Below are 27,624 nucleotides of genomic sequence, written 5' to 3'. Positions count from 1 at the left end.
TAACCTACCGGTTGTCAGTTAGGTACGATCGAGACCGACTCCGTAAGTACGCCGCCCCAGAACTCTCGTATCCTATCTATTCATAATAAATATAAAAGGATGACATAACCTATTTAAATAATATATACAGGGTGTCTCATTTTAATCAATCCTGTCAAATATCTCGTACACCAAAAGTGCGAGTGAAAATTTGTTGGGCAGAAATTGTATGATTCGATAGGAGAAAAACGATGAGTGTTAAATTTTCCGTAAGTGGCGTTCCAACTTGGCTTTCTTTAGACGGAACAGTACATTTTTTTCATTAGTATCAGAAAGGGCATCAAATTCCACACTATAAAGTACATACTCACTGATAATTGTCACCCAAACTCGACTTGTGAAGGTTCCTGACCCACTTGATTCGTGAGTTTTGCATGTTCAGCCGCAACCGTAGATGAGTGCATCTGATAGGGGCCGCGACGTGAGCGCTTCTACTGTGGCCGCCTTTGAAATTTTCTTTTGTTTCAATATTATTATTTTTTTTGGAGTGTTCTTTTTAATTTTCTAGATTATTCAATTTTTTTAATCTATTTTTTTAATTTTTCGAAGTTCATGTAATGGAAAGAGATACAGGGTCATCTGAGTTTCGTTTTTATCCGACATTACACTAATAATGACAAGAAATGAACGCTTTTTCCGATTTCCTTGGGCCATATTAAATAATCGAAGGATTCTTTTCGGCACAACCCGAAAGCATTTTGTCATTTTATGGAGAGACAATCGCGCAGACAACTTTTCAATTAAACAAATTTTAAGCAGGGATTCTAAGAAATGCATGTAAAATTAAAAATCAAACGCAACTCTGCAAAACTTGAAGTTTATTTCTTGGAGTCTTAGTCCAATTTTTAACCAAAACACTTTTCACAAATCCAATTGCGAGCCTAATACCATTCTTATTTCGATAGGTGACAATTAATAATGCTTCAGAACGACTTTCGTATTGATTATAAAAAAGATCTATTGAGTATTTCTAAAAGTTAGTTATTCCATCCTCCACATCACTTTTTTTCTTTATTTGGTATTTTGATTAACAGTGATACAATTCAAGTGGAAGATCGAATTTATCAAGACAATCTGACTGACTCCATATGAAGAGTATAACGTAAGCTTTTCGATTACCGAAAACGCTTACAAAATTTTTTCAGTGTCTTTTCGATGTTCTTCTGGTGATATGAGAAAGCATTCTTACCCAACAATCATCATTTTAAAGCGACATCTGGTAAATTCTTGCTTTAAGCTACTTTAACTTCAGTAATGAGTAATAATCTTTAGTTCTCAAATTATTACTTACTGTTTTGTAAGATAGTATTCAATTAAAGCATTTTTCCAAAGTGCATATACCACCTCAACATCAATATTCAATGAAAACTAATACAGTTCATATTTGTACAAAGAGATTGTTAGGAAAATTTGTACAACCAACAAGATGATATATCGAGTTCACTGATAGCATTAGCAATCCATAAAAATTATTCATCAAATGCCATATGGTTTATTTCATGGTTTACTTTTATTATTACTGATACTTGGTACAGTGTGTGTTTGTGAATTTTTACCCTTATCAACAACCACTTTGAAACCCAAATTAAATTCGGACTTGAACATTTCTCTGTAGTAACTTTCCTTGACAGTTTCACTATCCGGTATCCCATCCTCTTTACATTTTTGAAGATATAACTTATGCATGGCGGCAATGCTCAAATTTGAATCCAAGTATCTCTTGTTACTCCGGTCTCTGGAATTTATCTTTTCAGCAGGAAAAGAATTGATGTGCTCGCGTACTCGTTCCTTAACTTCTTCGCTCTTTTTCGTTTTTGGCGTATGCCTGCCTCTTTGATCGGGTCCAATAATTCCACCTGGTGACGTTCTTTTCTTCTCCATAGCATGCCTCACGAACTTTTCAGAGACCGAAAATGTGCTCAGAAACATCGGTTTACAAACCGTTAAGACCTCACCTTTGATAAGTAAGGAGTAAGTAAATGTGACTTGTCTACGATGCTCCGATTTAACGTTACCACGACATCTAGTCCGCTGTTTTGGCGATTCTTTTACTGACAGTGCTACATATTGCTTTCGTTGTTCCCATGTACAAGTTTTCCAAAACACGTTGTGCAGTTGCGCTCGAGCTTCCTCGTCAATTTTGTCACTGCATCGCATGCGGCAATCACATGGTGGACCCATCACTTTAGCCGGAACTATTTTACCTGCGTAATTAATTTCGCGATTAGGAATCAACATTTCATACTAAATAGCAAATCAATTTTTAAACTGCCATTCGTACGGTAAGTTGAGCATATACGCTCCTGATGCAAAACTTTCCGTTTTAGCGACGTTCCCTAAAGCGTCCTCTCTTTCACTTGTGATTAAATAAAAAAAAAAGATTAAAGGTTCGGTTACCCTAGGTAAAAAACAGTTAAAAAAAGACATTAAGTGTACATGAGTTTTTTTCAACTTCAACCTGTCTCATTTCTGCCTACCGCGAAAATTAGTAGTCAAAACTACTGATTTGCATGTCATGGCAATTCAGTTAAATTACTTTGTTGCAACGCGAACCACAGAAGATCTGTCTTGACCAAAGTATGAAACTGAGTGCTACTGCTCGTGGGCTCTACTGATTGGGGTTAGTACATTATGCTAGCATCCAAAGTCACCCAGGTTTTCAAATGTACCTAACTCTTCAAATATCTTCTCAATGAAATGAGATATCAATAATTTTTTTGGTACCAGCTTGTTGTTGGCTGTATAACATAATATTTAAAATTAATTTGTCTCAACAATTATATTACAATCACATTGCCGACCAGTATTGAATGGGGGCTCTGTAGTGTCGTTTCATCACATTTCCTACATACTCGTCCATATATCCAAGTGCATTCAGAAACTACAAATAGAAAGCAGGATGTTGTTCATGAAGCCAGGGATAAATCAGGTAACAACCTTCGCTCAAAGTTCTCGTTACAAACTCATGTCCGCATTTAACGACGAAAGGTGTAACCTACCTTTCAGACTTTCTATTAAAATTTATGGCTTTCTTGGTAACCGTCAAGATCTTGGGTTACTTATTTCTCCACAATTCACTCTATCCCTAAACACTACCCACTACATTCAATAATTCTTCGACCTTATCTTAAATTATGCGTAGACTTTTTTGGTGTCGAATGTCAATAAAGGGGAGAAGTATAAAATTTTTTTCACGTTTTGACCCTCAGAAAACTAAAAAATGATTTATTGATTAAGATTTAGTTTAGAAAGAATTTAGTTACAGTCAAATATTCTTCTATAAATTAATTCCGTTAAAGTAAACTTACATTCGATTCTGTGAAAAACCGGGCAATAACAGTGAAACTTTCTAAAAGGTCTGAAAAGAGGTCTGAGGCACGCAATATTTTCCTAAATTCTTTAGAGAATAATTGTCGTACAACAACAAGTCTTTTAGTCGCAAGAGTAATGTGATTAGTATGACACAAGTCAAGAGAGTACGTAGATCGAGACCTAGATTTAAAACTAAGAACCCATGCCTAGTCTTTTTGAAATGGGCAAAGATAATACAAAAGTAATTATATGTAGGATGAATGACACGAGTAAGATGATCTCTATTTTGAGTGACAAAGTCAATTAAAAAGAACTTAAATTAGACCTGACTTAAAGGTTGTAATACCAGCTTTAAAAAACGCTTTACATCATCCTATAAAAGTGTTGCAGCTGAATTTTATGGTTTACCAAAAATCAATAAAAAAAATATTTCTCTCCGCATTATCGTTTCCTTTATAGATAGTCCGACGTATCATTTTGTTAAGTTTATTAAAAATGTACTTAAGTCTACGTGCTCTAAACCTTCGTCAAATGTGAAAGACAGTTTTGAACGTGTACAAAAAATCAGTAATGTGGAGATTCTTGATGGATATATTTTCATCTCTCCAGATGTGACTTCTTTACTCACCAACGTCACTACTGACTTAGCCATCGATGATGACTAAGTATGATTAATTCCGCTCAATGTTTTTTGCAATGCTTGATTACTTTGATACCGCTGTTTTCACATTTGACAGAGTGACTTAAACATTTAGCTCGCCAATGGGATCCTCTTTATCCCCTGTTTCATCTTATTTTGTTTTGGAATTAGAAACCAAAGCTTTAAGCTCTTTAGATTTCCGACCGGCTTTTTATTATAGATACGTCGATTATATGTTACTTACTGTTCCTTCCGACTCAGTTGAGGTTGTTCAGTCAAAATTTAACAACTTTCATGATAGATTGCAATTCACCTCTGAAGTGGAGGTCAATGGTAAAATTAATTTTCTTGACGTATCTGTAATAAAACATTCAGGTTCGGTTATAACTGATTGGTTTTAAAAGCCAACGTGGCCACAAAGATATATGAATTTCACGTCACACCATTCGTCAAAACAAAAAATCGCCAGCATCTATAATTTAGTGAATAGGGGGATCCTCTTGGCAAACTCATTGTTTCATTATAAAAAAATGTATTAATTACAGAAGTTTTATTGATTAACAAGTATCCGTCTAAATTAATATTAATCAATACATTATCGATCGTGTCATGGTCTTCAAGGACAGATTGAATTTGGAAGCTGGCATTGCTGTTGGAGAAGACGGTTACATTCCGGCCATATAATTTATGAAGTTCTCTTATGTTGAAGGTCTGTCAGAAAGTATAAGCCGAGCTTTGAGTAGAGTCCAAATTAAATGTGTTTTCAAAAATGGTGATAATTTTTCAAGGCTGTTTGTTTTACCTAAGGATCGTGTACCATTAGAAAAGTGCTCAAAACTTGTTTATAGAATACCTTGCAATGATTGCAATACGTGTTACATTGTGCAAACTAGTAGACATCTTAAGACTAGAATTAATGAACATGAGCGTAATACTTACTCGAAGCCGGGAAAACAAACAGCCCTGACAAAACATAGATTAGATTTTAGTCATAAGTTTAATTTTGATAATATTAGCATTCTTTTCCTCGAAAAAGATTATAAAGAGTAGTTTTGGAAATTTGCAAAATTATTCATGACAAAAATACTGTCAATCTCAGATCAGACACTGCAAATATAAGCAATTTATGCTACAATCTAACTTCGAACAAACATCGAAAGTAACACTTTTCGCGGAAATGGGTCTAACATTTAGAAACTAGTTAAATTTGCTGATGAATCATGATGGATTAGTGATCCATTTTTCTCTTTCGCTTTCTTCCATCAGGTCGTTACGACGTACCGTTATTTACATCGTTATTGTTTAATAATTTATTCGTCGTTGTGTAAGTAATGCCATCAAAAGAATCTGATAAATAAACCTTAGCTCACTTTCGATGTTGGTAACCTTTTAAATTTAGCAAATTATAGATTACAATGGATTTTGATGTAAGCATTAACAATAACTATGTCATTCACTAGATGATCACTTGGCCGCCACTTGGATTTGATTGATTGATGGATACCACCTTTGCTATGAATTAGTAACTTTAATTTTATCGCTGTCGGCGGTATTTATGTTTACCTTTCGTTATGGAAAGTTTCACTATTATTATGCGGTTTTCACGTTATCAAATGTGAGTTTACTTCAGCGTATTTAATTAATAAAAGAATATTCAGCTGTAACTAAATTCCTTTATTCATCTTAATCAATAAATTATTTTTTAGTTTTTTGAGGAAGGCCCCCTTCAGGGTCAGAACGTAAAAAAATGTTCACGTCCCCCTTTATTGACCTTCGATATCGAGGAAGTGTACACACAACTACCAACTATCTACCTTTTCAAAGAAAGCAGATATTTGGACGATATTTGCTTCAACCTCTAAGACTCCTTTTCTTTCAACCTGAGTTTATATTCTTAAGAGTTGAGTGCCATACAGATTTTTCAAAAATCTATTTTTCGCCAAAATCGATAGCTCGATCTCTGATGAACAGCAGAATAGTTCTACAACAGGTATAAATCACCAGAAACTTCTATTATCCTTCACTTAAAATTAACGCAATTTTCTCAATACCAAACATTTTCGAAATTTGTGGCAGTGATATAAAAAAAACCCTCGTCAATAAACCTAAACGTTGAATGAAAAATTAAATCAAACAGTTATTTTTTGAATAACGATTACGACAATTTTTGGCAAAAACCAAATCTTTTATTTCTGAGTCTCGCCATTATTTAAATATTGAATTTTTTTTATATCTCTCTAAGCTTAGCGACACTGTTATCCCATATGAAACGCAATTTTTCTATGCAATTTCGTGACAGGCAAGGAACAAAAGGACTACCAGTACTGCAGTTCGTCATCTTGAGAAAAAACCTTACAGCAACAATTCTCTCCGGGCTGTTTATAAACAATTATTTTATACTGACCAAATTTTTTTTTACATTTTCAAATATTCTATAAAGCGCCTTGAAAATTTGAAAAGTAATGTTTCAATAGTTGAACCATTAAATCTCAACCAATTCAAATATTGAAAAAAAAAGCCCGCTTCACTGGCGCAACCAATCAAAACAAATCAACAATTTCCTACTCTAATTAGAAATTCTTTTACGCTTCCACCGTCGGTTACAATCAAGAACTCTTCATTAAGAATATTTTTTCAATTCAGTCTCGTCAAAACCTTTCAAATAAAATCACCCAAAACTTAAATAAGCGTAATCTCTATCTTTTAATACGAATATGTAATTTTACCCAAGTACTTTTCTATCCGTTGAGATTTGAACAATTTAAACTTTACCATTTTTTTCATCCGTTTTTTCATACGTTATCTAACCTGCAGCGGTCACTGTTGTGAATTCGAAAAAACTATATTCAAGCTTCAATATGCTCTGTTTATTTTTAATCAATCTATTGTGTTTAACCCTTGGAGAATATACTGCGTCACTCTGACCCTCATACCTTTTTCTTCAAAGACAGTAATTTCAAAAAAAATTCTTTCTTTCCACATATTTTTTCATATCTATGACTTTTATTTATACTTCTAAACTACACCATCACATTCCAAGTTAGTAAAAGTGTACCCCTGAATTTTTTTCAGGTACATCGAACTCGTACTTTCGAAATGGTAACACGTCAAAAATGAGACAGAGTCATTTTGACCCAGAGTGTTCTCTACGATCGAAAAAATAGGTGTGGTATCGAAGGGTTAATGTTAAGTGTTATTAAAACATATCAAAGTTTTGTAAATTCTGAATATGAGTGTGTCATCATTAAAACAATTGAAAGAATATACACTACCTAGTACTCTTGTATTTAAAGAATTTTGAGAGTCGTCAATATCTTTGTGGCGAAGTTACTGAAAAATTATTTCCAACCCATACCAGGAGTTCCCAATCAAGTGTAAACTCATACGTAATCGAAAATATTTCCTGTAATTTTGTATGCGTTGGTTTTTGGGTGGGCTGGCTTCCTACTTTTCAAAATCAATTTTCTTGTATCAAAGACAAGTTAAAAAATTATTAATCTCAACACTGTGGAGCTCGTGAATAATTATTTTATGAGGTTTTGTAACAATGGTGTATCATGCTTGGTATTATTAACGGTTTGGGGAGTGATGAGTCCTTTCTTCTCCGCCACCCTTTACGTGACCCTCCTTGGTAGGCTGGTAGGCCTACATCCATTACTTGTTAGTGTTTTCATCGCAATGTTTCGAGAGCTGGAATGTGCTTCCATTTTCAGGAATTGGTGATTTCATGATCGTCGCGGAATGAGCAGCTTCTGCAACTTGACTTATATTTAGCCGCTTGAGTTGGCCAAAATCTCAAGATGATTCTATTCAACGAAAGAATGGACTTACTACGTGTATCAGCGAGCAGAATGGGAGAGAGAGTGGATAGTCTGTGCGAGCTACCCAGAACCACAAAATAATTTTCAGCGTGAAAGGGGATGAACGGGTATTCCGTGCGCGGAGACCTGACTGAAACGGACGAGCCTTCTTCCGATCTTAAGGTGCTTATAAAGAAGCGTCATAAACCTCGAAAACGCGGGGAAGTAAAACTCCTATACCGCTCAAGCAATCAGAGTGAAACTTGGGCAGTTAATGCCTTATTTTGGCAAAAAGTGGAGTGTCTTTTTACTTTTTCAAATTTTGAAAAAAATATTACAGATTGGTTACCACTTACAGAAATTGGCCAAATTTTCACAGTTTCACTGAATGGATCGAACTATCCGGTATTGTGCCACTCGGCGGTGATGAAACACACATTTTGAACCCAGTTCCATGAGATTTGATAGTGAAATGACGAAATGGCAGCTGATCTGGTTCTCGATTACGAAGAACACCGAAATCTCATTTTGGAGACATTTATTACCGACATTACGCGCATGCCGATAATGTATGCGTGTAATGTCGATAAAAAATTACCGGCATGCATGAAAGGTCGGTAACAAATGTCGACATTTTTAGCAAGATTACACTCATGTCGGTAAGAAATGTCACCAAAATAAGATGTCAGTGTTCGTCGTAATCGAAAACCACAGATGCCATTTCGTCATTTTACCATCAAATTTCATGAGACTGGGCTCAAAGTGTGTGTTTCATCACCGCCGAGTGGCATCATACCGGATAGTTCGATCCATTCAGTGCAACTGTGAAAATTTGGCCAATTTCTGTGGGTGGTAACCAATCTGTAAATTTTTTTCCAAATTTTGAAAAAATTAAAAGACGCTCCACTTTTTGCCAAAATAAGGCATTAATTGCCTAAGTTTCACTCTGATCGCTTGAGCGGTATAGGAGTTTTGCTTCCCCGCGTTTTCAAGGTGTACAACGCTTCTTTATAAGCACCATTAAGTCCATTCTCTAGTTGGATAGAGACGATAGAGTATAGTTCCACCATCCCCGAAGAGAGGTGGGAAAAGGAGGCGGAGAGAAAGAGACAGGTAGTGCAGTGAGTCTTCCCCCGCCACTCCCAAACTTCCAAATAATACCAATCTTTATAAATAGCTGTTCAATCTATGATTTTCCAAATTTCCTTGACCACGTGGAGAAGCCAGCTTCACAGCCTTCAAACAGATGTCGCTATGAAGCTTCTACTAAACGAAGAACGATGTCCTTTAATGAACTCATAAGTTTTATAGTATAAATAGTTCCTGGAATCGTGACCCTTTCAATTTCGTAACGTTTGAAATGCAATTTGAAATGCAACACCCGGAATATAAAATTACGACTAGTTTTTATGCCTAGCCACTGTACCATTTTCGATATATCACATCCAGAATGTCATATTCAACGAAAGTTTTAACGGTCCGCTATTTTCATTGTGATGTCAGTTTCCAGAAAATCTCGTTATCCCGAGAAGTTCTATCGTAAATAATTCTACAAGTGGCGAGTAATAACTATACGGTTTATGGTATTGTAGTGAAACATAACGATGCGTTGAAACACAAAGCTACCTTTACTGTAAATATTACATAATTTAAACTTAATTTTAGCTGTAATCATTTTACACTGATTTCACAGTCAACTCATCAACAGCGTATACAGTTTTTGTATGGGACAGTACCATAGTCCTAAACATCACCAATAAGTCCTCAGTGTCAAATTTTCTGAATCGCAACATTTTACTAACCAGCCATAAAATAATTCAGCGTTTCCACTTGCACCGCTCAAATCAACTATTACATGGTCAATATCTTCATCAATGTGCCTTCTTCAGAACAGCCGTTTTTACGGTATGAGATAGTGGAACATGGAAGACGTTCATAAGATTCTCAACTACGAAAACTTATGGAGGTAGGCACGTCTTTTTGAACATAATTTAGAGGTTAAGTTTTCGTCGGCTCAAAAGCTTTAAATACGGCACGAGGCACTCTATTTCCATAGTCGTGATTTTATATTCTTCATCCCGACTCCGTATAACTACGGTTCGCATCAATTTTGATTTTGGTAGAATCAATTCATGTTGGAAGCACAAGTAAGTCCTCAACATGCAATACCTAACATGGTGGTCAATTGTATTGATACATCAAAATAAATATTGGCATCAGTAATTTTTTCTCGTCTTCCATCTTCTCCATCGATCAACTTCGTCCAAGGTTCAGGGAAGCATAGCTCTTCATGATACTTCTTAAAGTGCCGTGCTTGTTTCTATCAATCTCAATAGCACTGGTCTCGTACCGTGAGCCTACAAACAAATGGTAGACAACGTTGTTGACTAGAGCAGTATTTACTGCTACATTTCTATTAGCCTTTACGAGCTATCTAAACTCAGACCGCAACAGACTACGTCTCATTACTGCTATTGAAAATTGACGAGGCATACCTACATCTTATGCGTATGGATTTCGTAAAACGCAATAATTCGTTGGAAGTGACAGTTACTTAAATGTTCAACAAGTTTTTCTCCTGGCACGTAGCAGACGATAAAACATAACAATTTGAGTTTTATTCGACAGGAATTCTTCTCCTGAAAGGTGTTACTTTGGAGATTCATTGTCAGAGGTACCATGAACTTGAAACTAATATCAATCCTACTAATGGATTTGTTATAAACATAACCATATTTATTGTGATTCGAGGTACAGTCTCAAATTTACTGATAAGATTGTCACAAAGACTAGCCAACTTTCCGGCTTAATGTGATCCTTGGTCTACACGGTAATCAGAAAGTAAATTGACCCGCGATTATACTTTAATTAATTTATTGATGAAAAAAAAAAAATCTGAAGAGTGAATTATGCGTTCTCGGTATATGGTACGATCAACTTTTGTGCCGACGCTGTCATAGTGGTTTTTATCATGAGAAACTTTTTTGGGATGCACATGATATGATAAAACTCGCAACTGCTAATGTACGTATTGCGCGCGCTTCATTTTCGAACCTCATATTACTCTCATTCCACCGAGAAACGCATTTCGAGTGTTGATGATGTTTTTCTCTTGTCTTATATGATATATATGGAATGGCTTACATGGAAAGTTGCTTACGCTATTTTAAATGTAGAATTAAAGGCTTTTTATTTTTAATAAACTCTATTTGTGCGTCAACTGCCTTTTCATGTGTTCAACGTGGAAACCATCTCGCATTACGTCGCGACTATATTAAATTTTCAAGACTTATACATGTATTCCGAAAGTCACAACTCATTTATTTATGAACCAATTATGCGCTCTGAATTGCCGAACCATGTATTGCTTTTATCTTACAATCATTTTGTGTGGTTGACCTTAACGTATAACTGCTAGTTGCAAAAGTACATTCTTTGGCGTCAGTGTGGCGCGAAATAAACAATATTTGGATATTTGTTTTCAGTATTGCATATAAAACTGCACCATATGCTACTTTTTTGCTAAACTGATGCGTTTAAAATTGCGATGTTAGACAAAGTAAGTGATGCTTATCAAACTTATTCGGTTGGTAGAAAGTAACTACCGTGAAAGACGGTTCAACATGGCCAACATAATAGTCTTTGCCATAAAATCTACAAATGGAGTGGACCGGCCCTACAAGTCTATCACACAGGTCTGAAAATGACTATGTCAAGTCATGATTTTGAAATATCCCTGAATATTTGAATTGTTAATTTCTGTATACCAATGAACGCTAATTGTTGCATTAGAAAACTTGAAATCAGTGCTATTTGCAGTGAGAATAGGTGGCAGATCGTTTCACTATATTTTTCGATTTCATGGCAGAGTCTTTCGTGTCGGTTTGGATCGTATTATGTTGTAATAAATTTCTACTGACCGTGTTAGTGTTATTTATTTTAACTAACATCAAAGTCGTGTATGCATTATTTGCGCGAAAACGATGTAGTATCGCAATTCTATATACGATACTAAACGTTAAAAATCTTGATATGGTTTATTTCACGGGTTCACAACGCCAATGAATGCATTATTGCGACTTGTGGTAATATTTACAATGAGCTCAATTATTAGATTTGATGGTAAAATGACGAAATGGCAGCTGATATGGTTTTAGGATTACAAAGAACACCGACATTTCATTTTGGCGACATTTTTAGCGAGATTACACTCATGTCGGTAAGAAATGTCACCAAAATAAGATGTTAGTGTTCGTCGTAATCGAAAACCACAGATGCCATTTCGTCATTTTACCATCAAATTTCATGAGACTGGGCTCAAAGCGTGTGTTTCATCAGCGCGGAGTGGCATCATACCGGATAGTTCGATGCGTCTAGTGCAACTGTGAAAATTTTTCCAATTTCAGTGAGTGACAACTGATCTGTAAATTTTTTGCTAAAATAAGGCATCAATTACACAAGTTTCATCCTCATCGCTTGAGCGGTATAGGAGTTTTGGATCGCCGCGTTTTCGAGGTGTACAATGGGACTCTATAAGGATATTTATGCAGGACCTTAATACCTAGTGTTTCAGTACTGCAGTTGGCTAGGCCAAACGCTGGTTTTGACTAGAGAATTGATTTAATTAGGAGAGCAGAGAGACGACTGGAAGGAATCGGCAGATACTGTCCCAGTTGTCGTATGAACAGTGAATAATTTGAGAGACATTCGGGAAATGTACAAATATGGTAATGCTCGATGCATTTCGGGCGTTATAATATGTGTTCCCTATCTGAAATCAGACGTTATCTGCAAAATTTCGAAAATGAAACCTACTATAAGTCGACTAATATCAATAGGATCATCTTTTTGCTTTGAAGTTTTCGAAGTTTTGTGTAAAACGTTTTCTTAATGTCTATTTTCAATTCTGAGATGTTTGCTTGGCGCAATTAAAACCAATGACCTTGAGTATATTGGGGAAATCGAATAACAACATGGGCTAAAGTCGGAAAGTTCAACTCTGAGAGTTTGTAAACGTTTTCTGCTAGAGCAAAACAAAATTTACTTCAAACTTTTATCCGACTGCGCTAGAGATTGACTAAAATCTCCGATCTGGGAACTTTTTTTCTGCATGGGTTCGGTTGAGAAATAATTCCCCAAATCTGAAACTGTAACTTAAAATTGAACCATTGGGTCTAATATCTTGATTTTGATGAAAATTCAAAATTAGCCACTCAAAAAACCCGTATATAAATGTACTGTAATAAGAAAAACCAACTGCAAAGAAAAGTAAACGCTTTAAAGGTTTAAATTTCTGTTTTGATTGGAACGCAATTGGAGTAACACTTGGAGTGTTTTGAATGCATCATTGATGTTCTTGTAACCGTTTGAGCACCTCTGGGGCTCGCTATAGGATTGATATCATTTTTCACTAATTTCATTTTATATATTCTTAACCTTCCTATCACGTAGGCCATAGGAGACAATTCATACCCTTTGCCCTAGCGCACCACCAGCACTACCTGCTGATAATTTTGACATAAATTTAGAAAGAGGCTAATTGGTAGGTCATTTAAGACATTTGGGCCATTGATGGGGCTCTTGTTGTTGTTTTTGGTGTGAAAGTTTTTCCAGAGCGAAATCTAAGCAGTTAAAACTTGAGCTATGCCAATAATTTTCACATGAATTCTCTTGTTTAATATTTCATTCACGTACATATACCTAATCGAAACGTAATCTTGAATAAATATTTCCAAAATACCATAAAAAATTGTCACCATATCTTTTTCAAATTTTTAATAACTTGAAGGCTTTTTGAATCTCCACGTGGTTGGATTTGGATACACATTAGATATTTTGGATATATATTGAATTGGATGCAGATGCATATCGGTACTTATTGTGAGTAAATCATAAATTAGTATTTCAAAGATAAGTAGCTCACCTCCAACACCAATGTATTCTTCACCCCTGAGCCTAGCGTTTTTCTTTACATTGACTTTCCATTTCTCGGGATGTTTTGTTCGTTTTACAATTTCTTTTGTTTCCTTAATAGGTTTTGTCTTTTTGGACCCTCGTGTCTTCGGTAATTTCTTCGAAGTAGTCTCCTGTTCTTCTGTTTCCATGGCAGGTTGCAGGTCCGTTATGTGATCTACAAGCATTTATGAAAATGCGCTCAAAGTTAGAAACCTGATTAAGGAGTTTCTTCAGCTTACAGTTAGTGCTTTTTTGCGGATCCAATAGCAGGGCGCGAAATCCATTTAATGGGGCTTCTCATTTTTCCTCAATTTTCTTTCCGTTTTATACAATTTGAAGATGCACCAAAGGGATCAGCTATGAATTTTTTCGGATTTTTTGAATCAGAGGTTTTCTCATAACAGCAACTTAAAAATAGTGTTAGACACAAGGGCGAGATCGCACTTGGTCTCGTATTGATCTTATCTTGATTTTTGAGACAAGACCAAGACAAGATCAGGGTAGATAAATTTGAGACGAAACCAAGATTGCCTTAAAGCCACATTTAAAATCTCCCCCAGATTAGTCAATATTCAAAAGGAAACCATAACAAATAAAATTCAACATTCAATTTTTGTAAAATTTCATGAATTTCTTAAAGGTACAATTACTTCATCCTTGATTAGAACGATTTAAACTGATAAAAAATAAAAGGAACTCCTCTTGGTAGGGAAGAAATATTATAGGTTATGCCTACACGAAATACCCTGTTCGATTAGCTAATTCGTTGTTCACGAAGTCAGGCAGGTTGAACTACCGTCGCCGCATTATGAGAGTTGAGCAGTGGAACTATCGAAGCTACATTCTATCACTTATTACGGACTCTTGTAGATTAACTACCATCGCCGCATTACTCCACAGAACTGAACAACAGAGTGCCGAGCCTGTCGTGCCTAAGCTGTGGTGTACAATTTTTTTTTATCTACAGACTAGGGTGTCAGCTGTGGCTATTTATTAAACTCGGGATCCCTAAACTAATGTCGTCGGACACGGATTACTCAGTGCCGTACACAGTAATCCGTTTCGCCGTTGCTATAACTACTCAATCCCATTCGAGATTTATCAAATTACTCATCAAACATCGTCACATAAGAAAAGAAATAATTTGGTCAACTCTAAATATAATCAAACAATTTGAATTCTAGCCCCCTGGCTTGAAGAAATTTCAAAAAACAAAAATGCAACAAAAAATGATATAAAAAGAAAAAAATTATATAAATGCGCTTAGCGTTCTCTCCGTTTAAACTACGAGATTTCGATACTTTGAAATTTTACTGAGTGAAAAAATTTCTCTGATTTATTGCCTCACAATTCTGACCAAGTCATTTAAATGCAAAGTATGCTAAAGCTTCAAAGTGCAAATAACAAATTTTCTGCGCTACTTCGAAAATAGGAGAAAATAGGATTTGTGGCATGTGCGCATATAGGGGCTTGCGGCACTTTGCGCTGGTTAGGAAATCCCTATTTTATGCGCACTTACAACGAAAATAACTGTTCGAAGAAAAAGCTAAGTCACCGACTGTCTCTCGATGATTACAGCCGTTTATCAAAGTCGAGTCAGGTAGGCGGTTTGCTCTACGTCTGCTCCTAAGTCGCAATGAGTCAGGTGAGCACTTTACTACACATTTGCTGTAGAGCGCTAATCAGTCCGTGAATTTATATCGAAAATCCAGTTCGGATTGGTTTCGTTGCTGCACTGCCGCTACTAACGTCGACGAAGGAAAAAGGATTATCTCCTGATTAGGTTAGGTTCGTCCGTCGCGTCGAGCCGTGCGTCGGTTATTACTTTGCTGTATTGATGCTGGCTATTTGCACATACGCCTAGCTGTATAGCTAGATGTGTACAATGCATATACCGAGAGTTTCTCTCAAGAGGACCTGCTTGCCATATAGTTTAGACCTTTGGTTGGGAGGAAGGTGTTGTAGACTTGGAACGCCTGTATCAGTGTTACGGTACAGGGGGACGGCAGTCCATGTACCCACCCGATGGTGTTGGTTCGGGTGATATTTTTTGTAGGTTCGTAGTCGTCGCCGTTTTCGTTCAGGGAACGGAAAGGAAAGAACAGTAATTACAGAATGATTATAACTTTTATTTTGATTTGGAAATTGAGTGAGGTCGATGAGGAGTAGTTGAGACAATGGTTTTGGGGAACGGGAGTTGAAGTTGAATGCAAGAGGTAAGAGCGTTGGAATGAGAGTGAGTCTTTTGCATGAGAAAATGAGCGAGGATACAGGGTAGAGGGGGATCGAAATAGCAAGGTAAGGGCGATAGCGAGTGGTGTAAGCCAAGATGGAAATAGGATGACAAGATATGGAGTGTGGGAATGGTAGGTAAAGACAAGCGTCGAGGAAGGTGGTAGAGACGTGAGGCGGGACGTCGGACGTAACATCAGCTTCGAAAAAACGGTTTTACCGAAAATCTGCGTAAATCATGCAAAATAAATTTTTTTACCAAGTTTGTCTGGTGTTTATAAGCGACATTTTTATTCCAAACCTAACGATCGATGATAAAAATGATGGATTTCAGAATCAGGTTGAAACTAGCGGCCACGTGCGACGCGTGACTGAGCACCACTGCCGTTCTGGCGACGCGACGGCTCGTTACTCGTGCAGCAAAGGCTCTTTTAGACATAAAATAGATATTTACAGAGAAAATAAATGTGAATTCGATTACTTTGATGGATATCAAAGATATTCGGTTAACAAGACGGCATGCGGTCTATTGAGTGATTCTGGGAATCCCTGTAAAATCAAGACTTTACACGTAATGGACTACGCGCCGTCGCCACGCGCTGTAAATCAAGTTTCGAGATTTTTTAAAGTTCCCAGACCCCGGCCCAAACGATGACCACACTTTTGCTAGACTAGTATTACCGAAATTTGGGGGAGATAAAAAACCATACAAATTGACACAGAGGTGCTGCAGTAACTTACTGTCATCTATCAGAAGGTCCTGCAGTAACACAGGCCGATAGTTGTAAATATTCAGTCATGAAACTATCTGGTTAGCCAAATACTATTGTATTTATCCAAGAAATCGAATTCACATTTTTTTTTCTCCGTAAATATATATTTTGCGCCTGAGGGGGCCTTGCTGCACGAGCAGTGAGCCGCCACTGGAGCGGCAGTGGTGCTCGCTTGAACGTTTCTAGTTTCAGCCGCTAGTTTCAGCCTGATAATTTCGGAGTCAACGGAGCAGAAGTTAAAATTCTCAAATGCCATGACCTTATCACTGTGAAATATATTATAAAAGATAGTGTAACATTATATTCGAGAGAATTTAAAAAATGGTCGTTCTCAAAATCACTTCAAATATTTATAAATAATTAACCGATGAATTAAAAAATTTGAAAAAATTCAGGGTACTACTTCAGAATTGGGATAATCGAATGAAAAATTTTCAACAAAATTAAAAATGGTAAAGATCAGACGTAGGTCGGGTTCGCGTGGAATTCCCCATATACATATATAGTGCACTCTCTCAATAGGGCCGCAACAGTACAAGAGGAGACGTGATTCAAAATGTTAATCGAATATGTTTCTGTATTAATGAGAATCTTGATAGTCAGTGACATTTGGGGATCGTTTTTCGGGAGCATCCGAAATATTTACCTACAAAAATTAGCCAACGCAATGCTTGACAAATCAGTCTGCTATAAAATTAGCTGCCACCAGATTTTTGAAATCCTCACTCCCGACACGGGCTAAAGTCAATGCCGTCGTCAGTAATCCGTACCGTCGATGCTGTCTCTATTCTGATTTCGGATGTAACAAAAATTGGCGTGAAGTAATAAAATTTGCTAAATGAGCAAACAATGAAGGAATTAATCGTATTTAACTCAAGGTAGCATACAACTAAAATTCATAAAAGGACGGTGTAAGCACTTCGGCTTTTCGGTTAGGAAAAATCAAATGGTTTTACAAAAATAATATAAAATAAAGTTAAAAATAAAACATACGAAGTTTGGTTCGAGAACCCCTACGCATCGATAATGTTCTGCTTTTAAGCTCAATTTGTCTGTTCTCCTCTTTCAAACTTCTAGCTCGAATACAGAGGTTTCTTTAACCCGTTGTTTTTAAAATGAAATGTAATTTTATAAGCTATATCACTTGAATCCCTTTTTGCGGTTGAAAATTTGTCTAACATAAAAAATGAATCTAAATTTGCCTCTGGGCAAGTAGGTACAGCCTCATATAAATGGTGGGTCAATCGAGCGCTTTGCTAAATATCCGCTGCTGATCGTGAGCGTTGGTCGGTCACCGTATTTATAGGGGAACGTCTTCCTGCTCGCGGTGTCGCGTTCTTCGTTCGAACGGAAAAATGATCATCCCCTCCTTACGGTGTTAACCGGTCGCGTTAACCGCTCTTATTGTCGTAGTTTCCTAACCATATCAGCCGACCGTTACATTCTCTATTGTTATATTCAAGGATGGAAACTATAAAACAATTGAAGAGTCTAAGCGAAAAACTACTTTACCCTCACAAAAAACCACACAGTACCTGTTGATACATTCAAGGATGGAAACTATGAAACAATTGAAGAGTCTAAGGGAAAATCATTTCAATCCATTTTTATCTAAAACGAGTTGGCGATACTATTGTTGTGGCATTAAAGAGTACTTTTAGAAAATATCACTGCATCAATAGGAATCGATGGGAAAACCAGGCTCAGTCCAAGTAAAACTTGCCACAAGAGTTTCTTTCGACTGTGCTCTTACCAGAAAGTAAAACTTAATTTGCATTTTTATTGACATCAGCCCGAGTGAACTGAGAGATTCTTATCCTGGACCCTTCAATTGTAAATCAGTGGGTAGACGAAAAGATCTTTATTTCTACACACTCTTTGGTGTATATTTCATCAAAATTGCTCATCCCCTATTCTTATACTGCAATTTTCTCGACTGCAGTGTGTTATGCTTGCAAGCACAAACATATTTTGTAAAGGTTAGCTGGTCGACCGACTCAAAGTGTCCAGCTAACGTTGAAATATCGACCGCATCGACAGTCGACTTGGCGTGACGATCATCGACGGGGCGTGGACCCGACGACAACCGACAAAACCCGAGGGACGCCAAGTACGCAGGAGTAGGCCGACCGAGGAAAAGAAAAGATAGATTACTACGGACTAACACAGAGGTTTTGCAAATCAGGCAGAATTTCAATAGGAGGCAGTGACTCTACTATTGAAGAAAAATCCAGGTGGCGCTGCGATCGAGGGATACATAAACATAACCTACATCGTCGTGTGACTGATGGTTTGGTTACATTTTCGATAATGTAATGTATCCCTCGATCGCAGCGACGCTAGCGGCCTGGCACGTTAAGAGGCCCACGTCGAAACCCACAGTTGCAAGACCTGTGTGTCAGACCGTGGGATAGATAGCGTGTGAACCAGACTCACCAACAGGTGTTTGCGGTCCCGACGGCAGCGACGCGACACCGTGAACAGAACAAACTTTGGTATAAATAGCGGCTCGTCAGGAGGCTCAATAGCAGATTCGCGGCACAGGACCTGACTAACTCGCTGTTACTTTATCACTAGCCGAGATCACCTGGAGTCTGGCTCAGAATTTAGAATTACGAAGTAGAAAACTTTACAAGCACAGCGTTTTGTAAATTTTAACGATAGGAGTAGAGTTAAAGGCACCATATTCGTTACAGCAGGGACATAAGATGTTAGAAGATTTTTGTTAAATTAGAATCAATAGACTGAGAGAAATTTCACTTGTAAAAGATTCAAAGGAGTAGGAATTGTGAATTCTATTTCAGTTTATGTGATCCTTAGTCTTATATTTTCTTTTATAAGTTCTTCGTTTTCATATATTTGATTTGCGATCTTTCTACATTGAATCTTGTGTTTGAAACATTGCCTGTTTGCTATAGCATTAATTTATCGATATCGTGCAGGTTAACAGACTGCTTATGAGAAATTTGGAAGAGTTATATGGCACTGACAATGGGAAATCCGTGACCGCGAACGGCCCTTGGTGACCATAGCCTGACAGACAGCCACGGTGTCAGACCTGGTCTGTAGTATTAGAGATTGTCGTGATCAATTATAGGATGGAAAAGTCAGCTAAGTTTTTCTGCAACCCTAGTCTGAGGATGAATGCAGTTCACTGCAGTTTATCATGCAGCACTGACTAACCCTCTCTGTTTTCGAAAAGGAGTGCAACGGCGTAAAAAACACTTGTCACTGTGCATGCAGCTCTGACTTCGTCTAAGTCTGTGAAACGATCTAATTATCGTCGGATGTTTTCGGTTCAACGAGATTGATTCTTCTTTCAGCCGACATTTCATTCTTGCATAATTTTTTGTCAGAAGGTAATGCCATTCGCAATAACATGGATTTCTCACAAGCGCGAACTCCGAGAAATCCGCACACGTTACAATATATAGGAGAAGAGAAGCTGAGGTGAGAAATCTGGAGAAATATCATAAATACTTTTGAAAGGGAAAGCTGAGTAATATACAGCGTCATTTGCTTAGATTGTAACTTTCGCTCAGTTCGTCGTTTTTGCTTCGGTCGTGACTTCCATTTTCATTGTAAATTCAGCTTGGGTCGTAAAATTTGGTTAGATCATAACTTTTGGTCGGCTAATCACTTTGGCTTGAGTCGTCAATTTTGCTCGGGTAGTAATTCAGCTTGTGTCGTAACTTTTGCGTGGATCCTGAAGCTTGCTTGGATCGTGAAAGTTTTGCCTGGTGGAACTATTGAGAAGTAAGTACGTGGAATACGAGTTCGCGGCTAATCCTATGAGTAGTGGGAAAAACAGTTCACGCATAAAACTGGGGACGCATAACTATTGAGTCTAACTGTACGTGCAGCCCAAATATGAAGAAAAAAATAACAAGAACTGTGGATCAACTGTTATCGACTAAACAACCTAGTTCGTCATTTTTCTATAAACAATGTAAATTATATAAGTTTTATAATCTCAACCCGTTTGGCCCCATAAACCGGTAGTAGAAATACCTAAACCTAGTTCTCTTCAATAGAACATGGTTGCTCAACGCTGAACAGAATAATGGTTAACTGAAAAATGATCACTGCGTCAATTTTGATTGTAAGAATATTCACATAAACTCAATCCAAATAATAACTTTGATGGTTGTGCGCAAGCGCTGCCATCAAAATTGCAGAGAATTTGCTGACATCTTTCTCTCTCCCTCTCTCTCTCTCTCCTGAGCAAATAAAAAGGCGGAGCATATCCTATCTATATGTCCAATCCTCTACTGCATCATAAATCCCCTGACGATTCGTTACGTTAACGTTACCAACTTTAGCCTCGTGCATCGGCAAATTGCATAAAACGGCGACTCTTTTGGACATAGATAAATTTTTTATGATAGAAAAAGATCTTAGTTAATCTAATTAATATCAAAGATCAAAATTTGACTTCTGTATTATTTTCGAGAAATGAAGATACGTAAAATCTTGCTAATATTACTGTCAATTCACCAAATAATGCATCAGTGCCAACCGTCAAGAAAAATAGCTCGTAGTGCCAAAGTTTCTCGACAAGAGGGAACAAGATTGAAAAGTATTGAAACAACGATTATACATAGTAACTATGACACGTAACATTATTAGTCTCAACCCTTGCATGCCAAAACAAGGTTTGTAAAACCCCAGCCAATATTTGACCATTGAAAAATGATCATATTTCCGATTGTTGTAACTGTTTGTAACTGTTTTTTGTCCCTTTTGACAAAGTCATAATAGTTGAAGACTCCTCAGATATAATCGATTAAAAAATCTTTTCTCCTAAGGAAAGCTAGTTTAGGGTTCTACTTTGGAGGTCCTGAGACCCCAGCGTGGCATACGAGGGTTAACACCTCCACTTCTTTGATGTCTACTTTTTTATGTCACAATTGCATAAATCAAAATTACAGATTAGAAGAAAAAATACAAAATTGTGTTTTTACAACAGAATCACTAGGAAATGAAACTCACCCACTTCGTTCTGGAATTTATAATATGTAGATTGCATCTGTTGATGTTGATTCATCACATCAACACGTCTGTTATCAAACCAATGAACGACTTCATTTCCATCAGATCCAACGACTTGATTCGATGTTTCCAGTCCTAGTAAGTTCTGGTTCATAGTAATGTTCATCTCTCATCCATGCTTACTCTTATGCATGGACGATTGAAGTTTGTCTGGAAACAAAAGGCGATAAAAGAAGGTTGACTAACAATAATTATCAAATACAGGTACGTTTCAATTTTGTATTATACGACAGTAAAATACGTAAAAGTCCCAGAAGAAATTCCCCCCCCTGCACCCCTCGGCATTCAAACTCTAGTTAAGTGTACGTTCCAGAGGCCGGGACAATTTTTCAGGTTGTTGTGCCTGACTCGTTAACCAGATAGAGAAATATTTCTTCGAGAGAAAATTTTATGCAATATACGCACGTCGTACTAATATAATAATCCAAAAATTTCATCCCTCGTTAGGGAAGTGTTTTGAAGGTGAGGGAAATCCGAAAATTTTTTGTTTTACTCTTATTATCGAAAGGATTAATTCCGTGATATTAAATTTTAGGCAATGTATAGACTTTGTATGATGTGAAAGAATCCAAAGATTTTACCGAGACTTCACCCACTAAGAGATGTGTATTCCGAATGTCGGGCCAATTTGACAATTTTTCATATTATTTTAACTGCCAAAAAAAAAAGAAAAAAAATTCTCTGATAAAAAAAATTATATGCAACATCGGCAGATTTCATAATGTAAAAATTCGAAGATTTCACCCTCTTACAAACGCGTGCTCCAGGAGTCGAAGTGACTCTAGAATTTTAGAACCAACTTGTTCATTAAGACAGACTGTTTTGAGCAAGAAATATTTTTCAGATTTATACACCTTCAACGATACAAATCAATATCAAGAGTAGATATAATACGACAATAATGACTCAAGATGGCGGCGTTGGGGGGGAGGGGGGGGCGTACAAAATGTTCCCGCAAAATGCATATCGAGTCTTGTTTGATGGAAAATTGTGGTGGAGATGGATGGTATATAAAATGATGAGCTATTCATAAGCTCTCGGAATAATCAAGTCCCAATATTTGAGCTCAACCAAGTGAGCAGGAAAAAGACTTGATAGCAAAAAATTCAAAATATCAGAATTATAAGCTATTTATAAGCTTTCGTTATAATATAATTCTAAATTTTGAGTTGAAACACGTAGTCGAGCATTTAATATTTTGAGTTAGGAGGGTTGAGTACGTGAACAGACCCCCCCCCCCCCCCCCCCCCCGTGCACAGTAAAGGGAGATTTTTTTTCGTTAATTTCTAGAATTAACAGCTATTTATGAGCTTTTTGAATATACTTATTTCAAATTGATATCTACAACCCCCAACGACCTTGAACCCTTGAAACTTTTAGAATCAACATACTTAACGAATCTTTGAAAGTAAAATGTGCAGTGAATTATAGCTGATAAGATATCGTGTTTTCGAATTTTTAGCTGCAACCCCTGAACACCCACCCTCGAAAACCCGTTTCCGTCATGAGAGAACTGTACTTCAAGTTGACGTATTAGAACAATCTTATATAGTAGAATATTCTATATATTCTAAGTGATCATGATTTCTGATCTGCCATCACCAAGAATAACAATAAAATCGTAAATACTTGCTCGTGTCGGAAGTGATTTTGCTTCAGAATTCGTCGAACCCAAAAATGTATGACTTTTTGATATTTTGCAATTCACGAATTTCTAAGATAATATGACTTCAATCTTATCAATAATAAAATAGTTTCATTGGGTTATGTGCAGTTTACCTTCTATCATCATTCGTCAATCGCAATGGTGCTATTTTCATGTAATTTTATGACGTAATCAGTAATTTTCATTAATGGAACGTTGAAATTCATTTCGAAGTACGAATTCGTACGTTTATTAATTCAGATGTGGTTCCCAAATGCGATACGCTATTACATCATGAAAATGTATTTCATTGATTTTGTCGCAAGGAAACTTAAATACAGTTTTTCCATATGCATGAATGCGGCTATTTTTTTTTTAGGAGATTATCTATTCTGAACATATTTTCAGCGTAAATAAGCCTTCATAGCTGACATTTTTATGGTGATACAGGTAATTGCAATCGAAGTTGCCGGTGTGCAGTTCCAGGTTTTTTTAGCTCATTTTTGTGAACATGTGAAAACGCCAGCTTTTGGTTTTTCATGCTTTTTCATGCGTATCCGTAAGTGATACGGAATCACAAAACTGAGAAAGATTTCTTTTTTTTTATAGTTAGTAGAAAACCACAATAATACGATTCTCTTCATAATATCGTATATCGGGCAGTCCGTGACAAATCGCCGAGGTTTGTACCTCACCATTTTTGATTCAGTTTAAACTTTTTCAAATTGTAATAGCATCTTCAAAATACCGCTCTGATTGTTTATTTGCTTTTGGAATTTTCAAAATATTTTCAAAAATTGCATGTTCAATACGAATTTCATTAACGTCTGTCCCATGTTTAAATTAGTTTTTCTTTATTTAAACTTGGCTAGTCTATTATTTCTATATTGTAAAATTAGGAAAAATTATTTATATCCGGCGAATTATCAAGAATCGTTATCATTTTTTGGCAAGTATTACTGTTTTCCTCCATTACGGTTTTTCGGAGTATTAGTGTCCACCGCTGAGGTACTTTTCGCCATTCCAAAAGTAATAAGGGATGAAGTGAAACATCACAGCACTATTTTCATGCAGTTTTGAGACTAGAAAAAGTAAACTACGATCTGTAATATTGTTTAATTCAATAAATTTTAGTGCCTTTCAAAATTTTCCACGATCATCCCTTCATGCAGAATTTATTAGCACATGGTTATGCTGTTTTTGAAAAAAGGCAGTACTGCCATCGGTTTTTGTTCGAATTCTGTCCCCGAAAAATTTCAAAATTCCATGGATCATTAGCGGCTAATTTGCGGCAAATTTTGATGTTTTTACAATACCCTGCAATTAACCCCTAGGAGTAATTATTCCTCGTGTGGTTATGCTATCTTGATGTGAAGTGCGCAGAACTCTCAAGTTTTTTCGAAAATTTGGGTTCCAACTGAATTAAGACTAATTACCAGCAAATTACAGTCTCAATCGAAATTACCAATCATTATCTCTTCGTAGTTTTTTCACTCGTGGTTATGCGATCTTTCTGTGAAGTTTGCAGGGCTATCAATTTTTTCGAAAATTTGACACGCGGCAAAATAATATCTTTCACGGCTAATTGGCGGCTAATTAACGGAAAATTATCCAAAAGATACCATTTTGATAACATTTGACATCACGGTGACGAAGGGTCGCTCTTGAAGGACAAAATACTTGTTTAAAGTTTTCAATAATCACCTTCATGAGAACAATAAAATGGTCACAAAAAATTATTTAAAAAGTTGATAGAACAGGATAATTTTTACATCTCAGTTACGGAAAACTAATAGATAAAAAAACACGTACCTAAAATTTCAGTTGCTTAAGGTTGATCGAAGAGTTCCAGTAACAAACAAAACGATCAATGTAATAGCGCATTTACGCCATTTCATGCTTTTAAGGAGAGACTTTGGTGGAATTTTAGACAAAAACCGGATTTTCATTTTCACAAGATTAAAAAAAGTCGTATAAAAAATCTTTCTACTGATTTTTATGCATTGAATATGCATTGAAAAAAGGTTCAACCTTCTGCGACGAAAATGTGTACAAAAGCTAGCTTTTGAAGAAGATTCTGACCGTCGCTGCCAAAAATTTCTTGTGCATACACTTCCATCGCAGGAGGTTGAAACTTTGTTTCAAGGTCTACACTTCTATAATAATCTAAAAATTGGTGGAAGGATTTTTTTATACAAATTCCAGTAATAATATTTTACCTTTGCCCGAAGTCTCTGTTTTATTCGCTTCAAACAAATTCATTATCGAATCTCATTATCACTAGCAAACTGAGTTTTCAATGATCTGATCAAACTGATCAACTGGTGGTTCATGTGAATCATTAAATGAAAAGTTTCCAAATAGTTGGTTTCAAACACCTGAAATAATGTACAAAAATTCTTTCCAACTAGCATAATATAAAAGAATTTGGCTGAGTCCACGTAGCATACTTAATATTATTCAATTTTGATCGTTTGAATAAAAATAAATGTGCATTCTGCTCAGTTGGTGGATATAATAACGACGTTCAATGGGTACAAATTAGTTTCATCTGTTTTGCACTGTGTTTCAAACATGGTTTAGATTTTTTTCAGTAATAAATACTAAATGTTTGAGCTGTGAAACATAGTTTCAATTAGTTTGTGCTTTTAGTGCTCTACTCTTGATTTTTGATTTCTGCATGTCTATAAAATAGCTCTGCCATAAATATGGAATTCCAATAAACCATATTGGAATAGAATCTTCAGTTGCCACTAATGATCGGATTAATGCTACGCTTTTACAAAGTTGAAGTCAGGAATATTTGAATGATGAGAATTTGAGATGAAGCTTTATTTATATGCCTGAAGTTTGCATTAAGCAAGCAGGATGAAGAACGCAATTTCACACCAATACTGAAAACCGATCAAATTATTGAATTGTATAGCAAAGAATCATAGCTGACGAAGACTTACAGAGACGCTACTTAAGGAGAAATTTTCTTGGTTAGGTGTGAATTGAGTTTTCTGTATGGTGATAAGTTATAAAAATTTTTGATAAATTCGGCAATGATATAACGAACGCCTAACACATTCAAACCTTTCTTACTCAATTTTAGCTCAACTCTGTGAAATGTTGTTAATCTTTCATAATTATGCTAACCAAGTCAGCGCCCTATAGGTTTACTCTCTGTTGAATGTATAAATGTAAGAAAGACCCTTCTAAAATCTGTGAATTTGTTACCTCAGTTGTCGACAAAATATCTGCGTCTCTGATTACACAAACATTAACATACCGTCACCGAAACAACGCAATCCAGTTCTCTGATAAGTTTCAAAACCTTAATTAAACAGACATATTTTCGATCATTACATGCATATCATAAATTTTCTTAATAATAAACCGTAACTGTTTTTAGGTTAGGTTAGGTTAAGTTGGATAAAAATAATTTTACTTTTTCGTAAACATGGGTTGATATTTGGTATGTTATTATGCTGTAACCATAAATAAAAATATTGTACTCACGTTTTGCTCCTCTATAAAAACAGTCTAATGATATACGTCAGATCTCGTCACAATATTTTATTGATTTCCGATTGGGATGTAATTAGAATTACGACGACGAGTAATTCTTCATCAACACATGCGAATATAGGTTGATACAGCCACTAAGCCACCCAAATACTAATCCTGCAAAACAATTACAAAAGTTCTCCGTAAACATAAATGTATTAGTAACTGGCACCTATTTGTTTACACGACAGGTCCAAGTCGGTCGGATTCTTAAGCCATATACCTTGCGAATAACGTACAGTTTTCCTTTCAGCATTAGAACAGTCTTTCGTCTTTCTCTATTGCGCCGACAGAACTACGTTCTCCATATAGTTAGCCTCTAATCTAACGGGTATTCAATTAATTTTTATGAATATTGTTTTTGGCAGTTTTAGAGTGTTTTATAGTTGATTTTCAACGTTTTTTTTAACATGGACTTATAAAATATGTATCCTGAATGTTCAGAATGTCATGCTAACCAATGAAACAGTTTCAAAGCAAGTGAAAAAGTGAAATTGTGCGAAATGTGAGACAAAGAACACAGGTGTAACCAACGGCTCCGTTATGATTTTTTCCTTTTCTATTTCATGGTCCAACTCACCACGCCTAACTTCAGTGCGAGAATCTTGCGATAAACCGAAAGTT

General features: G+C 36.3%; 1 protein-coding gene across 2 annotated transcripts; it reads right to left on the bottom strand.

The window, feature by feature from the left end:
- Window positions 1-1,532: 1,532 nt before the first annotated feature.
- Window positions 1,533-27,242, bottom strand: LOC124408166. 2 transcript variants are annotated; one of them, XM_046884906.1, is made up of 4 exons: window positions 26,953-27,242; window positions 21,744-21,953; window positions 13,715-13,921; window positions 1,533-2,243 (listed from the first exon to the last, which is right to left on the bottom strand). In XM_046884906.1, the coding sequence occupies exons 2-4, from the start codon at window positions 21,907-21,909 to the stop codon at window positions 1,537-1,539; spliced, it is 1,080 nt and encodes a 359-aa protein (XP_046740862.1). In that variant the 5' UTR covers window positions 21,910-21,953; window positions 26,953-27,242; the 3' UTR covers window positions 1,533-1,536. The 2 variants fall into 2 exon arrangements, with proteins under 2 accessions (XP_046740862.1, XP_046740863.1); XM_046884907.1 differs by lacking the exons at window positions 21,744-21,953; window positions 26,953-27,242 and adding an exon at window positions 14,521-14,541.
- Between the last annotated feature and the right edge of the window lie 382 nt (window positions 27,243-27,624).

Source organism: Diprion similis, chromosome 7 (genome assembly GCF_021155765.1).
Source record: "Diprion similis isolate iyDipSimi1 chromosome 7, iyDipSimi1.1, whole genome shotgun sequence".
NCBI classification, from domain to species: Eukaryota; Metazoa; Arthropoda; class Insecta; order Hymenoptera; family Diprionidae; genus Diprion; species Diprion similis.
The sequence above is the reverse complement of the archived record's forward strand: the minus strand, read 5'-3'. Positions and strand labels throughout refer to the sequence as shown.

Bases quoted from the DNA above. Each gene is read 5' to 3' on its own strand.
- LOC124408166 (XM_046884906.1), bottom strand. From the start codon at position 21,909: ATGAACATTACTATGAACCAGAACTTACTAGGACTGGAAACATCGAAT. The intron at 13,922-21,743 runs GTGAGTTTCATT...AAATGCTTGTAG, and splicing joins TAAATTCCAGAACGAAGTGG to ATCACATAACGGACCTGCAA. The intron at 2,244-13,714 runs GTGAGCTACTTA...TTAATTACGCAG, and splicing joins AGAATACATTGGTGTTGGAG to GTAAAATAGTTCCGGCTAAA.